A 17,299-nucleotide genomic window follows, 5' to 3' on the forward strand; every position below is an offset into this window, starting at 1 on the left:
TATATCCCATAGTTTTTTGGTGAGTATTTTACTTACTGAGTTCTATATGTATTCAAACTTCCATCCTGATTTCTTCTGTGCTATATGACCTACTAAGTTAGCATAGTTTTCCATTTCCAAACATTTGACCTTGATGTAGGTTAGTTTATCACACTTACTCTAACCTTCCTAATGCTTTGACCCTTTAATACAGTTCCTCATGTTGTTGTGACTCCCAACCACAAAATTATTTTCATTGCTACTTCATAATTATAATTTTGCTACTGTTATGAATTGTAATGTGTAATCTGTGTTCTTTGATGGTCTTAGGTGATCCTTGTGAAAGGGTCATTTGACCCCTAAAGGGGTTGCAACCTACAGGTTGCAAACTGCTGATCTAATACATGCATCAATTTTGGTAAGTCTATCCTTAGGAGGAACACATACTTACTATCTAGATATTGTTATTAAGATACCACATGTTATTTAAATCCTAAGAGTCTTTTTTTTTAACTTTGGTCTATTAATTATTGAGGTGAAAATTATTGTAAATGGAATTTTTGATTTTTTAGTTCTTGCTTTATATACTTTGAAGCCACAATCTGTAAGACTTTAAATTATGTTTTTCTTATGAATTAGTAAGTCTGGATTCCTATTTTAATAGGCAATTTCTTTTGGTATTTGATGGGCATTTCTTACTATTTATTTATTTTGTGTGCCACATATATTCATGTGTGTGCAGGTATGCTCACTTGTGTGTGGATGTTTAGAGGGTATCTTCCTCTTACTTTCTATCTTATTCTTTGAGGCAGGGTCTATCACTAAATCTGGGGCTCACCATTTCAGCTGGAGTAAGTGTCTACTGGGATCTGCCTATCATTGCCTCCCCCACCCTCCCACCCCCGCCCCAACCCGCCCCTTCTATCCCGGTGCTTGGGTTACAGACATGACTGAACTCAGTTTCCTAATGTTTACTCAGAAAGCATTTTACTCACTGAGCCAACTCCCAGACACATTTCTTACTTATCTTCAAATTTTTACATGATTGTCCTATAAATGGTTTATTTGGATTTTAAATGTTGCACCTAGTTCATTTATCATTTTTAGCCAGAAATCCCTTAGCTTTGCCTTTATTTCTGAATCAGTTCAGACATAGAAATGTAGGCTACCAGCTGTTTTCCTTACTTTCAAAAACGCTTATCTCCTTGAGCTTCTACTTTACTCTGAAAGGTTTCTAGGGTCAACTTAAATAGCATCAGGCCAGCAAGATGGCTCAGTGGGTAAAAACACCTACTGGGAAGGCTGATCACCTGAGTTTGACTCCTGGGACCCAAGATGAGAAATGAGAGAACTGACTCTAGCATGTTGTCCTCTGTCCTTCCCATGTGTGCCATGACATGCATGTATCCCCTTTACATACATAATAAATACATGTAAGAAATGAATGAGTTAATATTCCTTTGGAGGCAACCTTCCTTTTCTTGGGTTGTTTTAAATATTTTCCTGACTGTAGGTTCAATCTACACATCATCTAAACATCTTTTCTTTTCAGCAGCCTCCGTGTTATGCCTTTCAATTCTTGAAAATGTCTTAAGGTAACTGCTACACATTCCTATTACTACATTTCCTCAGTTTTTAAAATAACCACTCCCTTTATTATTGATGTTCTATATATGCAGTCCTTTAAGAAAATTTACCTGGTCAATTTTCTCATCTTTCTGTTCTTTTTTGTAGGATATAGTTCTTGGTAATCTAAAACCTAAGAGACTAAACTTTCTTTTTGTCTTGTCTACTCATGATGAAGAGGGCTTACCTAATGTGGGATTGGTGGGGGGTGCCCTTCAGTGGTATTTTAGGAGTGCAAGCTCCATAGTATGTTTGACTATTTTGGATTAATTAATTGCCTTAAAGTTGTTGTGAGCTCAGGACTAGACTCTCTTGTTAATGTTTGTGATTTGTACTTCCTGGGCTCACCAGGGAATATCAATTCATATCCTAAACACAAAGATAATTTTCTAGGGATGAAATCACAGGATAATGTTAGACGTGGTGGTATACGCCTTTAGTCCCTCCACTTGGGAGGCAGAGGAAGGCGGATATCTGTGAGTTTGAGGCCAGCCTGGTCTATAAAGCAAGTTCCAGGACAATCAGGGCTGCTACACAGAGAAACCTTGTCTCAAAAGGAAAAAAAAAAAAAACAAAAGAACCTCACCTGCTTACCCTTTCATTTTAGTTATCTCCCTCTAAGGGGTCTGGATGTATAAGTGTCTTCACAATGGTTACACAAACTCTAGTCTTTTTTTCTCCCTTCAGTGTTACTGTTAAAACCAAACTCCTTATGTCCACCCCTGACCCCTGAGTGGTAATGAGTAACTGAAATCACCAGAGGCTTTTGTATCATTTTTTTTTATTGAACTAAAATATAGTTGTCTGTTTTCATAAGAATTACTGGTTTTATTTTGAACTTATATTTGCCTTTTGAGGGATTCCTAATAAGTTTTGTACAATATTTCCAAGTGTTTTTGACTTATTTTAAAACATTTCATGTTATCTATCATTTTCTATAAATATAAATCTCATTTTCATTTTTTTTGGTGGGATGGTCATATCTTACTTATGTAGCCCAGGTTGGTCCCCAAATCATGACATGTTCTCCCAGTCTCTCTTTCTTTCCTTCCCCTTTTCTACATATGCAGAAATTAAGTCTAATTTTATCTCTGTTGATACTCCTATAAGTTAAAAATAAATGTGATAGTAGTCAACAATCAATCTCAGAGTTATTTAAAGGCATTCTGTTTGTAGTACTGTCCATAATAGTTTCACATGATCATAGAGGGCAGCACAGTGAGAACATAGACCTGAGTAAGTGATGGGGGATGTCCTTCTGTATATATGTTTCTCTTATTGGTTGATGGATAAAAACTGTTTGGTCAATAGAGGAAGGAAGATAGGTGGGACTAAGAGACGAGGAGAATTCTGGGAAAGGTAGGCAGAGAGGCACAAAAGAGACACCATGTAGCGAAGGAAGGAGTAACAGTTCCGGACCCTTCTCCAGTAAGATAAGACCATGTGGAAATACTTAGATTAATAGAAATGTGTTAATAATTAAGAGAGAGCTAGTCAGTAAGAAGCCCTAGCCATCGGCCAACATTTTATAATTAATATAGTGTCTGTGTGCCTTTTTGGGGCTATTTGGCAACAGGACCTGGTGGGACAAGAAACTCCAGCAACAAGTAGGATTCAATGTTTGGATTTCAACTGATATGACCAACACTTTAAGATATAATAAATTCTTCCACCCTAATGTTCCTCACCAGAAAAAGGGCTTTCTTCTGAAGACAGTATGTACATACATGTATCATGTGTATACACGTGTAAGCCAGCATCTTCCTCTCTTGCTACCAGTGAATTAGTTCTTTTTAAAATTCATTTATTTTTATTTCATGTGCATTGGTGTTTCACCTGCATGTCTATGTGAGGATGTCAGATGCCCTGGAACTGGAGTTATAGACAGTTGTGAGCTGCCGTGTGGGTGCTAATTAGTTTTTGAGACAGGTTTTTTTTTTTTTTTTTTTTTTTTTTTTAACTGAACCTTGAGCTCCCCATTTCAGCTGGAATGGCTGAGCAGCAAGCTATAGAATCCACCTGTCTCCCTTCCCTCCTTGTGCTGGAGTTACAGATGTGAACTACTACAAGGGTGGCCTGATTTTATGTGGGTGCTAGGAACTGAACTCAGGTCCTCATGCTTGCACAGCAATCACTTTATTCACCAGGCCATCTTTCCAGGCCCATAAAGCACTTAAACAAATAAAACAAAACAAACGAACAAAGAAAAAAACCAACAAGTGTTTGATCAATGTTTGCATTCACCAGTTAGGACTCCATAGGTTTTTACAAACCATAATCTTTCAAGATTAAGGTAAAAAATTTGCTGTGCAATCCCAATGACCCAAACTGAATTCCCAGAACCCACATAAAGGGGGAAGGAGAAAACTAACTCCATGAAGTTGTCCTCTGACTTCCACAGGTGTGCTGAGGCATGTGTGTGCCTTTGTGCACACACATACTTAAAAATTAAATTTAATCTTAATATATGTATAATATTTTAATTATTTCTATCTCAGTTTATTTAACTACAAAACACTACGGCCTTAGCAGTTGCCCCATGGAGTAAATAAAACAAAAAATTTAGAGTTACAAATATTTACATGAATCAAACAATACATTATAGAAATCATGTCTTCTTATATTCTTCTCTGAAGTAAGTCAATATATAACAAACAATACCTTAGCTTTTGGGGTAGCTTTAATTGTCCATATGCAATCAACTGCTTGCCCAGGCTTTGTTTTTTCTTCTTGTTCTACCTGGCTAGAACGTATTATTCCATCAGCTCCTGAGAGCTCAAACTGGCAATCTAGAAAAAAAAAGAAAAGATATTCAAAGAAAAATAAAACTTATAAAAAAATGTCATAGGAAGAAAGAGGTAATATACTAAACCTGGGATGGGATTTAAAATACCTCCAAGGTAAGTAAAGTCTGGATCTGCAACAGAAAAGAGAAGAAAGTCATTTGTTCTGAGCTTCTTTCAGACCTAACTGATGTCTAAAGCTTCAATACATAGCAACCTAAGAGGCACTGTCATTGGTAGATACTTCGTATCACTAGTAATTTGGGAGAATGTTTATAGGGTTGACATTTAATGAAAATTTGTACACTTTTGATTTCATCATGTATGCTTTATGCTACTAAAAATATTAACTGTCAAATGTAGTAGCTAGTCGATTAACATGGACAGATAAATAAAATATGGTATATTTAATACAATGGGACACTATTTAGCCTTAAAAGGAATATATTTCCTTTGTGTTGAGCTATGGTAAATGTTTTCTAAAATGTTTGCTTCAATGGGTAGTGGTGATATTTGCAAAACAATATAAATATACTCGATGTTACTGACTTATAAATAATTAATATTTAATCATAGTCAAATGTTCTTTTAAAAATATTATACAGATGCCTCAACAATTATTTCTAAGTTAAAAGAGGAACCACAAAAAAAACTGTATATGTAATCTTGAAAACCTAATTTACATACATGGTTTACTCCAAGTAAGAGGACACTCAATTCTTATAAATACTGTCTTTAATTGAAGATACTTTAGAGAGTTACCAAATTACATATTGGAAATAAAGTACTAGCTTAATTTCAAATACATTTCAAAGCGAGTGTTCTTTTTAAACTAAAAGTAAATTTGTCCTTGTTTAAAGAGTCTACTAGTGAACACCAGCTCTTTTGCAAAACAAAAAACAAAACAAAACAAACAAACAAAGACAGAATTAAAATCCTAAACTGTATTGGGAAAAACTTTTAGATCTTTCTGGAAAATTAATTAAAAGTGTTTTTCTTCTGTTTTTAAACATTTATTTATTTATTTATAGACATAAATAGCTCTGTCTATCCTGGAACTCACTATATAGACCAGGCTGGCCTTGAACTCACAAGAGATCTACCTTGTGCTACTGTAGTGTATATAGGCTAGCCTTAAACTCACTATGTAGTGTGTTATTATAGATACACCTTTAAAGAACATCAAAATAGCCTGGCGTTGGTGGCGCACGCCTTTAATCCCAGCACTTGGGAGGCAGAGGCAGGGGGATCTCTGTGAGTTCGAGACCAGCCTGGTCTACAAGAGCTAGTTCCAGGACAGCCTCCAAAGCCACAGAAAACCCTGTCTTGAAAAACCAAAAAAAAAAAAAAAAAAAAGAGAGAGCTTTAAAGAATTAAAAAAAAAAGAACATCAAAATAAGTACAGCTGTATTTTAGGCAACTATATTCCCTATTTATTTTATGAGTTTATATTCTAAGTTTAGAGATAAAACTAGGGAATCCCTGTCCTCCAGTAAAGAAGAAATATGACACAATAGAAAAAATAATCTAGGAAACTCTTGTCCTGGATTTTCTAGTGAATAGAAAAATACTTAATTCCTAAAATTTCTTATCTATAAAACAGGATGTTATATAATCTTTATGATATTTCCATTAGTATAAAATTTAATATAATGAAAGTTGTACCAGAAGCCCTGTAAGGTACAAGATGAAATATTCCAGAAATTCCTAGAAAATGGCAGCCCACAGAATGGGAAAAGATATTCACCCACCCCACATCTGACAGAGGGCTGATTTCCAAAATATACAAAGAACTCAAGAAGCTAGTCTCCAATACATCAACTAATCCAGTTAAAAAGTGGGATATAGAACTAAACAGACAATTCTCATTAGAGGTATCTAAAATGGCTGAAGAACACATAAGTAAGTATTCAAAATCCTTAGCCATCAGGGAAATGCAAATCAAAACAACTCTGAGATACCATCTTACACCTGTCAGAATGGCTAAAATCAAAAACACCAATGACAGTTTATGCTGGAGAGGATGTGGAGAAAGGGGATCACTCCTCCACTGCTGGTGGGAGTGCCAACTCGTACAGCCACTTTGGAAATCAGTATGGCAGTTCCTCAGGAAAATGAGAATCAATCTACCACAAGATCCAGCAATTCCACTCTTACGCATATACCCAAAATATGCACATTCATACAACAAGGACATCTTTTTAACCATGTTCATAGCAGCACTATTTGTAATAGCCAGAAACTGGAAGCAACCTAGATGCCCCTCAACTGAGGAATGGATAGAGAAAACATGGTACATTTACACAATGGAGTGCTACTCATCAGAAAAAAACAATGGAATCTTGAAATTCATAGGCAAATGGATAGAACTAGAAGAAACAATTCTGAGGTAACCCAGTTGCAAAAATACAAAAATGGCATGTACTCACTCATATATGGATTTTAGATCTAGAGTAAAGAAGTAGCAGCCTACAATCCACACTGCCAGAGAAGCTAGGAAACAATGAGGACCCTAAGAGAGACATAAATGGTCCCCTGGAGAAGGGGAAAGAGACAAGATCTCCTAAGCTAATGGGGAGCATGGGGGGAGGGAAGAGGGAGTTAGAAGAAAGAGAAGGGGAGAAGAGGAGGGGAGAGGAGGACATGAGGGAGCAGGGAGATCTAGACAGGGAAAGAATAGAGGCAAGCAAGAAAAGAGATACCATGGTAGAGGGAGTCATTATAGGTATAAAGAGAATTCTGGCACTAGGGAAATGTCCAGAGACCTATAACATTGACCCCAATTAACAATCTAAGCAATAGTCAAGAGGCTACCTTAAAAGCCCTTCTCGGGGAAACACTGTCTGGAAAACAACAACAACAAAAAACATTCAAACCCAGAGTCAATGAGGGGGAAAGAAGATCCCTCATGGAAGGCCTCACCCTCCCTGGGGAGCAGAAAGGGATTGGAATATGGGGATCTGTGGGGGGCAAGGGAGGAGGAGAGGAAGAGGGAATTGAGATTGACATGTAAAAGACGCTTGTTTCTAATTTAAATTAAAGCAAAACAAAAACTGTGTAAAATTTCTCACAATATGTAAAAAGAACAAAACAAAACTACTTTTGTTTAAAGTGTGTGTCTTTACATATAAAGTTGGCTGATTTAAGTTAATTAATTACGTGTGTATGTGGAGGTCAGAGGACAACTTGAAGAAGTCAGTTCTCTCCTGCCACCTTGTGGAAGTCTGGGGATTAAATTCAGGTTGCCTGGTCTATATGCAAATGTTTCTACTAGCTAAGCCATCTTTCCAGCCCTAAATTTGGTTATTTAAAAAATAGTTTAAAAAAAAGAATACTAAAAATTGTGGATGGGATGGGTGGATTGGTGGGGGGCATGGGTGGATGGGAGGGACAGGAACTGGGACTGATATGTAAAATAAGATTATTTCTAATTTAAGTAAAATTTATGAAACAACAACAACAAAACTGTGTGTGTATGTAGAGGCCAGAGGTCTACTTGGGTATCTTCCTCTATCATGCTCCACTTTTTGTTTTGTTTTAATTAGAAATTAGGATCTCTCATTGAACTTACAGAACCTCTCACAGAACCTATAGTCTGTGAAGGTTTTGGCTGAACCTTTAGGATCCACTTGGTCTCTGGGGTTACAGGTATGTGCCACCACTCACAGTTTTTCATTTTTACATGGTTTAACATGGGAGTGTAGGCCTTCATGTGCATAGTTTAACCACAGGAACATCTTTCCAAACCCTGAAAAACATGTTTTGTTGTCTATTTTTTTGTTTCAAGAACTCTAAACTTGTAAAGATGTGACTCATATGTAAGATATTTGTAATAGAATTTTATGACACTAAATTGATTACTTCAGTTAATTTAGGCTATAAAATTTAACACCTGACCTATTTAAACATATCACTTATTCTGTTACAAATGACTGGTTCTCAAACTTCTGTGAACAACTTCACTGCAGAAAATGTATATCATCTAGTCTGTCTTCCTCTTTACCCTCACCATTTTGAGAAAAACAAGTTGCCACATTTTAGTTGTAATAAATTACAATTAAAGCATACCACATTAACTATGATTTTTGAGGCAGAGTCTTGCATACAGCCCAGGCTGTCCTTAAGTGTGCCATGTTCCTCTCTCAAATTTCATAGCAGCTGGGATCACAAGTGTGTGACACCACTTAGCTATGCTAGCCATTGTTTTGGTGCACAGTTCAGGGTTAAAACTAAAGTCCACTGACACAGTTGCTCAACAGTCACCACTTTTTATCTTCAGGACTAGTTTTCATCATCAAAAAAGAGAAGTCCGAACTCATACTTTCTTTTCTTTTTTCTTTCTTTCTTTCCTTTTTTTTTTTTTTTTTTTCCCGAGACAGGGGAATTTGTCTACTTGGAGCTGTGTGAGAATTCTGAGTGCTTATGAGAAACTCCAAGAAACAAAGACAAAAACAGAACTGTTCTTGGAATGTGTTTTCATGCTCCTCCCAGGAATATGGGAGAGGAGTAAGTTTACTTCAGCTGTGTTATTCATATGTCTCTATGAAAAAGCATGCTTTTTGCCGTGTGTTGTCCCTGTAATTGAGTACCTTACTCATGTGATTCTTCTTAACTCTCAGAGTATAAATTGTCTGATGTTCTGAATAAAGTTGGCTATTGCATAATCCTTTAGTCCACTTCATTTTTAGTCCTCTTTTCCAAGTTCATGCCACCAACCAGAGTGGAAAACAACTTTAGGTAACATGTAACTGGACTGATACAACATTTGCCTTTTGTTTCTAAGTAATTTTCATTCGCATTTATCACAATTCACTTTGGAGCCCTCATGGTAGAGAGAACTGATTCTTACAAGTTGTCTACTAACCTCTACCCATCTGTGACAAAAATACAAATATACACAATAAATGTAGCACACACACACTCATCCATCACCTATCAAGTCATATTCATACAATGTTGAAAGAAGTTGACCTGAAGAATCAACATACTGCATGTGCCCATGGTGGTTTACTGATTGTACCAAATACACCACTCTTGTGGTAAGATGTGGATACAGGGGAGTGGAGAGGTGTATCTGGTAAGTACTTCCTGCTCATTTTGCTGTGATTATAAACTGTTATTAAAGTCTATTAGACAAATTTTACTGTTTGAAAATATTGTCCTTTCAGTATTAGATGATACCGATACAAAAAGCTTCCATAATGTTTATTGATTCAGATAGAAAGTGGTTTGATTTTTAAGGGATAAAAAAGCTGATAATAGAGCTGTATAAATAGCGTGACCAGCAAACTGAATAAAGAAATCCATTTTAAGAGGTAATTACCAAATTGTCAGCAATGATTTTAAACATAAAGTGACAGAATTATAATTAGTTTCATTTTGTGTATTTTTCAGTTAAAAATTTCTTCTATAAAAACAAAACAAAAATTATACACTTGCTACACCAGGTTGTTTTTTTCATTCTGTTATATTTGTAAATTCCTTGGGCACAATAACATACTGATTTCTGAGTTTCCACATTATACACATCCTTTTCATTGGATAGAGCTTTAGAGTTCTCACAGCATTTGATCAGTGTTCTTATCTACAAGGCACGGCTGACAGTGCAGTAGTGCTCAGATATACATACCCACATCCAAATCCCTGTGAGTTTTACTGTATATGTTTATAAAAAGTGAATATTATATTACAACACAAAGTACATCAACAAGAATTTTAAGACTGAGTATGAAGAAATGGATCGGTGATTAACAGCACTTGCTGCTCTTTTTAGGGAAAACTGGAGTTCTGTTCCCAAAACCCACAGGGCACCTGTAACTAGCTTTGGGGGACCTGGTGCCCTTTTCTGGCCTCTGTGGGCATCCTGTGCATAAGTACATGCAGACAGAGACAGACACACGCCAAAACAAACAAACAAAACCATGTATTACACAAATAAAAATGAAAAAGAATTTTAAGAGAAGCTGTAGTCAGAAGTTAGAGCACAATGGTCACAAATACAGAAATGCTGGATAGTCTTCCAGACACTGCAAGAGATAAAGAACAGATCTAGTTGGGTGTGGTGGTGCACACCTTTAGTCTCAGCAGAAGCAGGCAGAGTTCAAGACTAGCATGGCCTACATAGAGAGTTTGAGGACAGCTTATAGCTACATAGAGAGACTGTCTTAACCTCCCACTCACACCCCCAACAGAACAAGATTCAGTTCCTAGAGGGAGTGAGACTTTACTGGATTTTGGAATTTCAGCTTCCAGAACTACAACAACTTATATATTCCTCTCTTTAAGTTACCAGAACTGTATTAATTAGTTATGTCAGATCCAGGAGATGAATACAGAAGGTATTACTACTTTACTATTGCTAAGTGTCAGGCACAACTTTGTGCTTAAATGTTATAGCTACTAGGTGGTAGAGAAAAGACTCAAACCCAGATCTAGCCCTTTTAAATGCAGGTGCAGTGTTAATTCAATTGTTAAGTAGTTTCTAAAATATTGGCGAATGGTTAATAAATTCAATTTAAAAATCTGCCATTGTGGAACTTGTGAAAAGACAATGGATTGAATTATTTAAAAAATATATTTATTTTGATGTTGGTCTTAAATGTATGCCCTAAAAGACATTTAAGAAGAAAATGCAACTTTGTCTGGTCTCCCACAGAAATAGACTGGGATGTGGTCTACTGCTCCCTATTTTAAACAGTTTTCCACATGTTCCTAGACTGACTTTCTTTTGACTTTGACAATTTCTTCAGTCTTAATCTGATTACCTTGATCAAATTATTCCTTTCTAAACTCAAGATTCAAAAACGAATGATATACTCAAATACTGAAAAGTAACTGATTTTTTAAGGGCACTTAATTTGTTACCTGGAATGAATGAGTATTTTGCTCGAAATCCTAGTCCTTCAAGTTCTTCATCAGAACTAAATTTAATCCACATGAATCTTCCTGTTGACCTAATTAATGCAGGGCTTTTCATGCCACAGTAACGATCTATAAGAGGGGAGAAACCAAATGGCCCATCTCGAACTTCCAAGTGATCAAAGCGACATTCAAATGATGGCTCTATATAATAGCGTTCGTCAAAGGTCAGCTCTATCCGTTGACGAGGAGCGGCTATAAGGTAAGAGTAAGCAAACAGCAGCATGAACAAGGCATACATGTCGGACACAGATGGGACAAGCAAATCAATTACTTCAGTGCTTCACATCTGAGAAGCTTACTGAGAACTACCTATGTAAAGCCATAAGAAAAGCTCTTTCACAGGAATAATCATGCTATGTCATAGAATTAGAGTAACATTTCCCCAGGTATATGTAATTTTTAATTTAGTTAAATATACTTGGTTGACTAAAATTAGAAGAGGTGAAAGGTTAATTCTTGCTTAATCCATAAAAAAACAATGTGCCATATGCTGTGTATCATATGTGATACATATGTAAACAAAGGAACTCAATATGAACTGAAAGCCTAGCAAGGCATGCCAGTGAACTTACATTCCTTATCTATCAGGGAAGTTTCCCAAACAGTGGCACACTTAGTTGAACTATATTTTAAACAATTACAAATTCCCATTAAAATTAGGTATCATTTTGTTAATGTATTAAATATTTACAATATTTATCTTTATTATAATTTAATTCAAACACATTTAAATTTTGTTCAAACTGTTTTAAACAGGGTATTTAGCTAATGCTCTCAGTTTTATAGTGAAGTAAAAGTTTATCCAAAAAAAGATAGAGATTTGTCAAATACCTTCCAAAATATAGATACACTCCTTGTTTGGCGGATATGAGTCAGGATAGTTGGGTGAAGCAAAATGACCTCCATTGCTGGTTCGGACCCAAATGCCACACTGGGTTGCAGGAATGTGCTTGATCCCAATATTTTGTCCATCTTGAACAGAATTTTAAATATCATTTCAGTAAAACATAATAAGAATTCCTTTTCCCCCACACTCTAAACAATGGCCCACTCTGTCGCATATATAACTTTATAAGAACCACCGCCAAATTTAGTAAAACCAAGTACAGCAGAAGTGCAAGAAAAAAATCTTGATAGTACAGGGTATGTTTGCTACAAAGGCACCTGCCACCAAGTCTGACAACCTGAGTTTGATTCTCAGAAGACATGCAGTGAAAGGAGAGAACCCGAAAGCTGTCCTCTGAACTCCACACCCATGTGCAGTGGCACACTTCTGTGTGAAGGTAAAGCAGGACTAGGGACAACCAGGTGCAGCTAAGGGTGAAAATATCCACTTGAAAATTGAGAGGCTATAATGTTAATGAACTCAATGATAGTCCCAGGTTTCTCCCACTTCGTTCTCTTGAAGTAAGAGACTCTGACAGGAAACAGAGGTCTATATTTTGGGAATCCAATCTCTATCTAAGAAAGGATTAATCATACAGATCAGAGAGTCCCAAATGTCAGTTCAAATCCAAGATGAGAATCATAGTAAAAACATCCTACCCATACCTACAGACAACTCATAATCAGCTTTTTAGTGTCCCTGTACATATGCAAGGACAACCAGGAATTTGAAGAAAGCTTCTAGTATGAAAAACGGGTTGGAACCATGGAATAAAGCAACCCTGAGTAAATAAAGCCTATGCAAGGAAATGAAAACAAACAATAAACCCAAGTTACCAACCAACGAGTAACAACAGGATTTTAGGCACTTTCCCCAGAAAAAGAAAAGCAAATATATTCATAAAACGAAAAGAAACACTTTCTTAAAAAAAAAATAAAAGCAAGCTCCACCAAACAGAGAAAATCAATGAGTGAGAAAATTTAGAGCAGAGGTCCAATGCCTGTAGGTGTGTGTTAAGTTTTACTGGACCATATCAGTGCCCTCAATTGCTCGTTTTGGTTGCTTTCACACAACAAAAGAACTGGGTCACTGCTTCAGAGACAGGCTCACAGAGGCTTAAATATTTATTGGCTCTTTCCATAAAAAGTTTTTTTTTCCCAAGTGATGTCTTGCCTTTCTTTTCTTTTCTATTTTCTTTTTTAAATTTTATTAGTTCAAATTAGGAACAAGCATGTTTTACATGTCAATCCCTTCACCCTCTCCCTCCTCTCACCTCCATCCCTCCTCCCCCACCCCACCCACCCTCCATAAAAAGTTTTATAATTCTAAGTTTATAGAATAAAAATTGAGGAAGTCACCCACACTGGAGCAAAAATATGTGTGAAAATATACAGAAATTAAATTTATATTTAATTCATTATATTGACTTTCATAATAAACCTATCACTTTGTGTGTTAACTTAAAAAAAAAAAACCAAGAAGGCTGTAAGTAAATAGGAATTCCCAAAAAGACAGAATAGAGAAAATGAAGGAATTTTTTAAATATTAATCAATTTCTTTCAGTCCAGTTTTCCCTTCCCTCTTCCTCTCTTCCCAGTCCCTCCCCTCAACCTCCCCACCATCCACTCCCTTTCCCTTTCTACGGAGGCAATTTTAAAAATTGAGCAAAAACAAAATATTCCTGAACCTAAAGGCAAAATTCATATTGAAAAACTTTGATGAGTGGTTTAAATCCTGAGTGCTGATTTTTACTTTTATTTATATATTTTTGATGAGATGGGTTTTGATGAGCAGGCCAGTTTGAATTTGTGATCCTCCTGCCTCACCCTCACAAGTGGCTGGGGTTAAAGGCTTGCACTATTGGTTCTGAATGCTGATTTGACCAGAATTACGATGCAATTCTATCGACAAGGATGGTCCAGTAGGAAAGAGAGAGAATGCTTATGTTATAATGTGTAAAGGGGTGAACAGTAGTTATATAAAGGAACTAAACTCTCATGTTTCATGGTGAGATGTTGTTGAAAACTGAAATGACCAAAAAACAGCAGCTATTTAAAGCTTGCTAATTAAAGCATCTAAAGATGAAAAAAGAAGAGGGTAATCTTACCATTTTAGGGTAAGATGATTTAGAGCAATATTTCTAATGCTTCAATCCTTTACTACAGTTCCTCATGTTGTGATGATTCCCAACCATAAAATTATTATTATTTCTGAGATAGGGTCTTTTCTGTGTAGCCCTGGATGTCCTGGAACTCACTCTGTAGGCCAGGCTGGCCTCAAACTCAGAGATCTATCTGCCTCTGCCTCCTGAGTGCTGGGATTAAAGAGGAGTGCTCAACTACCACCAGCCATAAAATTATTTTCATTGCTACTTCATAACTGCAATTCTGTTACAGTTATGAATCATAGTGAAAATTTTTTTTGAGACAGAGGTTTGGCAAAGGGGTTGCAATCCACAGATTGAGAACCCTTGGTCTGGAGGATTAAAAGCTCATGCTTTGCAAGGTAATGGCATGTCTTCATTCTCCATATCAAAGGGAGAGAACCCATTTCCCAAGTTGTTCTGCCCTACAGATATACACTGTAGCATATGTGTGTCTATCTTTCCCCACACAAAATAAAGACAAAGTTTAAAAGAGTAGTGGTTTTCATAAAGCAGGGAAGAGGAAGAACAGAATGAAAAATAATTCTCCCAATTATTTAGTATACTTTGATTATTTTTATCATGTGAACATATAACTTTGATGAAAATAAAAAAAACAAAGTTGTACAGAAAATGCACTAAATTCTGACATGAAAATTTGCTTAAAAAAATCACACTAGCTAATCTTCTTTAAAGTCAGACAACAGGACCAAAGGGCTTTCTTTGAACATTTCACTGGAAGATTTTGCTTGTTCAAACTAGAAAAGGCACTTTTTATTTTTCCTGGTGAAAAAACTGTAAATTTCATTGAAATTTTGGATATAATTAACAGTGTATTAAAAGCATTAGTGATGCTGGCTTTTAAAAAGCTTATCAGGGCAAACTTTGAGTAGACAATTTAGCAGCTTATATTGGTTAAATTGAGGTCCATAGGTTGACAGAAAGCTTTAGGTCATTGCAACACTCAAGAGGAATGTGTTGATTAATATTTTTTTTTTGTCAACTAAGCTAGTGTCATCTAAGAGGGCAGCTCAGATGAAAACAAATGCCTCTGGAGACTGGTCTGTCAGCAAGTCTGTGGAGCATTTGTCTTGACTAATGACTGATGTGGGATGGTGCAGCCCACTGTGGGCAGGGCCACCCTGGGCAGTTGGTCCTGAGTGATGTAAGAAAGCAGGCTGAGCAGGCCTTGGGGAGCAAGCCAGTAAACAGCACTCCTCCATAGTCTTGGCTTCAGTTTTTGCCTCCAGGATCCTGACCTGGTTCCTGCTCTGACTTCCCTTGATAATGGACTGTGGTGTGAAACTAAGCAAAATAAATCCTTTCCTCTCCCAAGTTGTTTTTGGTCATGGTATTTATCACAGTAATGGAGAACAAACTAAGACAAAGGATTATGAAATAGCATTTAAAAGTTGGAAGTCTTTCAAACTGTCTGAACATACCATGCACCCGCAGACACATTACCTTGGGTCTTTTGGGCCACAGCAATCCCTTCCACTACAAGTACTGTTATTAGCAACACTAGAGAAAGAACAGAAAAGAACAGTTAAAAAGGTTTAATTTATATTACATTTTACTAAAAGATTAATGACTAAAATTACTTTTTTGTTTGTTTTTTCAAGATAGGGTATCTCTGTGTAGCTTTGTAGTCCAGGTTGGCCTTGAACTCAGAGAGATCTGCCTGACTCTGCCTCCTGAGTACTGAGATTAAAGGCATGTGCCACCACTGCCCGGCTCTAAAATTACTTTGTAAACATGGGTTTTGTTATGGAGGCTAAGCTGGCTTTCAACTCAAAATCTGCCTTCCTTTATCTCCCAAGTGCTAGGATTATAAACATGTGCCACCTCACTTAGTTTAAAAATCACCATTTCTTACCAACATTCACTACTGAGTCTTTGAAATACTAAATATTATGCCTTTGCACTGGCGAGAGAGCTGGCTCATTGGGTAAAGGTGCTTGCCACTGAGCCTGATAGCCTCAATTTGATTTTTGGTATCTATATGGCGGAAGAATGACTTCTGAAAGTTGTCATCTGACCTCCCATGAGTACTATGGTGGGAATGTGTAAAAGCTTGAACATGCAAACACATACTCACGCACACATAATCACAATGTACATAAGTGTTATATTCTGATTTACTATCAAACAACTAAAGAAAAGTTGTAACTGATTTTCTACTTATTTATATAAACACTAATAAATATTATGTGGCATTTAAAACTTTTCTATATGAAACAAGCCCATGTATGTATGTATGTATGTATGTATGTATGTATGTATGTATGTATTGTGCAGGTTTTTGCTAAGCCTGACTACTCCATTTACTCCACCGGAAGTGTGTTTATGCACTTGGCTAGCTGTGCAGTGTTATACCAAAGCTCAACTGGATCACCTGACTTCCAGAAGTCAGCTGGAACTGCTATTGTGAATCACTGTGCTGCAATTTGTGTTCTAACAGGAAGCCATATTCAGACACGATAGTTATTTCACTCCTCATCCTCAAAATTTGAGACCCAACAAACAATATACTCTTTTTGGTGTGTGACCTGAAGTAGTTACTAGACTTTCAATTACAACAACAACCACCACCACCACTGTAGGCTTTTGTTTGTTTGATTAAAGATCCCATATCAAAATGAACAATCCTTTTTTTCTTTTAAATTCCCATTTTAGGTGTGGTGGGGTATGTCTTTAATCCCAGCACACAAGAGGCAAAGGCAGAGGGTCTCAGTGAGTTCTAGGACAGCCAGGGGTTACACTGTGAGATCCTATCTCAAAACAAAACAAAATAAAACACTTCCCATGTTTATACTGGAACCAAGTTAGAGGAACAGAGCCTGGAACTTAAAAACAATAATCCCAACAAAATTAGATTTATGAATAAAAAAAAAACAAAGCAAACTCCTTGTCCCAAAACATTAGGGATTAGAAATTCACCAAGTAAAACATCCATTTATG

General features: G+C 36.5%; 1 protein-coding gene across 1 annotated transcript in view; it reads right to left on the bottom strand.

The window, feature by feature from the left end:
- The window catches only part of Neto2 (neuropilin and tolloid like 2), a 41,762-nt gene extending 24,924 nt beyond the window's left edge, over window positions 1-16,838 (bottom strand). Inside the window, exons 1-6 of the mRNA XM_035441671.1 lie at window positions 16,775-16,838; window positions 15,803-15,859; window positions 12,141-12,281; window positions 11,253-11,501; window positions 4,499-4,522; window positions 4,267-4,394 (exon numbers count right to left, since the gene is read on the bottom strand). Of these exons, the coding sequence (XP_035297562.1) occupies window positions 4,267-4,394; window positions 4,499-4,522; window positions 11,253-11,501; window positions 12,141-12,281; window positions 15,803-15,859; window positions 16,775-16,838 (663 nt within the window). The remainder of the gene's footprint in view (window positions 1-4,266; window positions 4,395-4,498; window positions 4,523-11,252; window positions 11,502-12,140; window positions 12,282-15,802; window positions 15,860-16,774) is intronic.
- Between the last annotated feature and the right edge of the window lie 461 nt (window positions 16,839-17,299).

Source organism: Cricetulus griseus, chromosome 3 (assembly GCF_003668045.3).
Source record: "Cricetulus griseus strain 17A/GY chromosome 3, alternate assembly CriGri-PICRH-1.0, whole genome shotgun sequence".
In the NCBI taxonomy this organism is placed as follows: domain Eukaryota; kingdom Metazoa; phylum Chordata; class Mammalia; order Rodentia; family Cricetidae; genus Cricetulus; species Cricetulus griseus.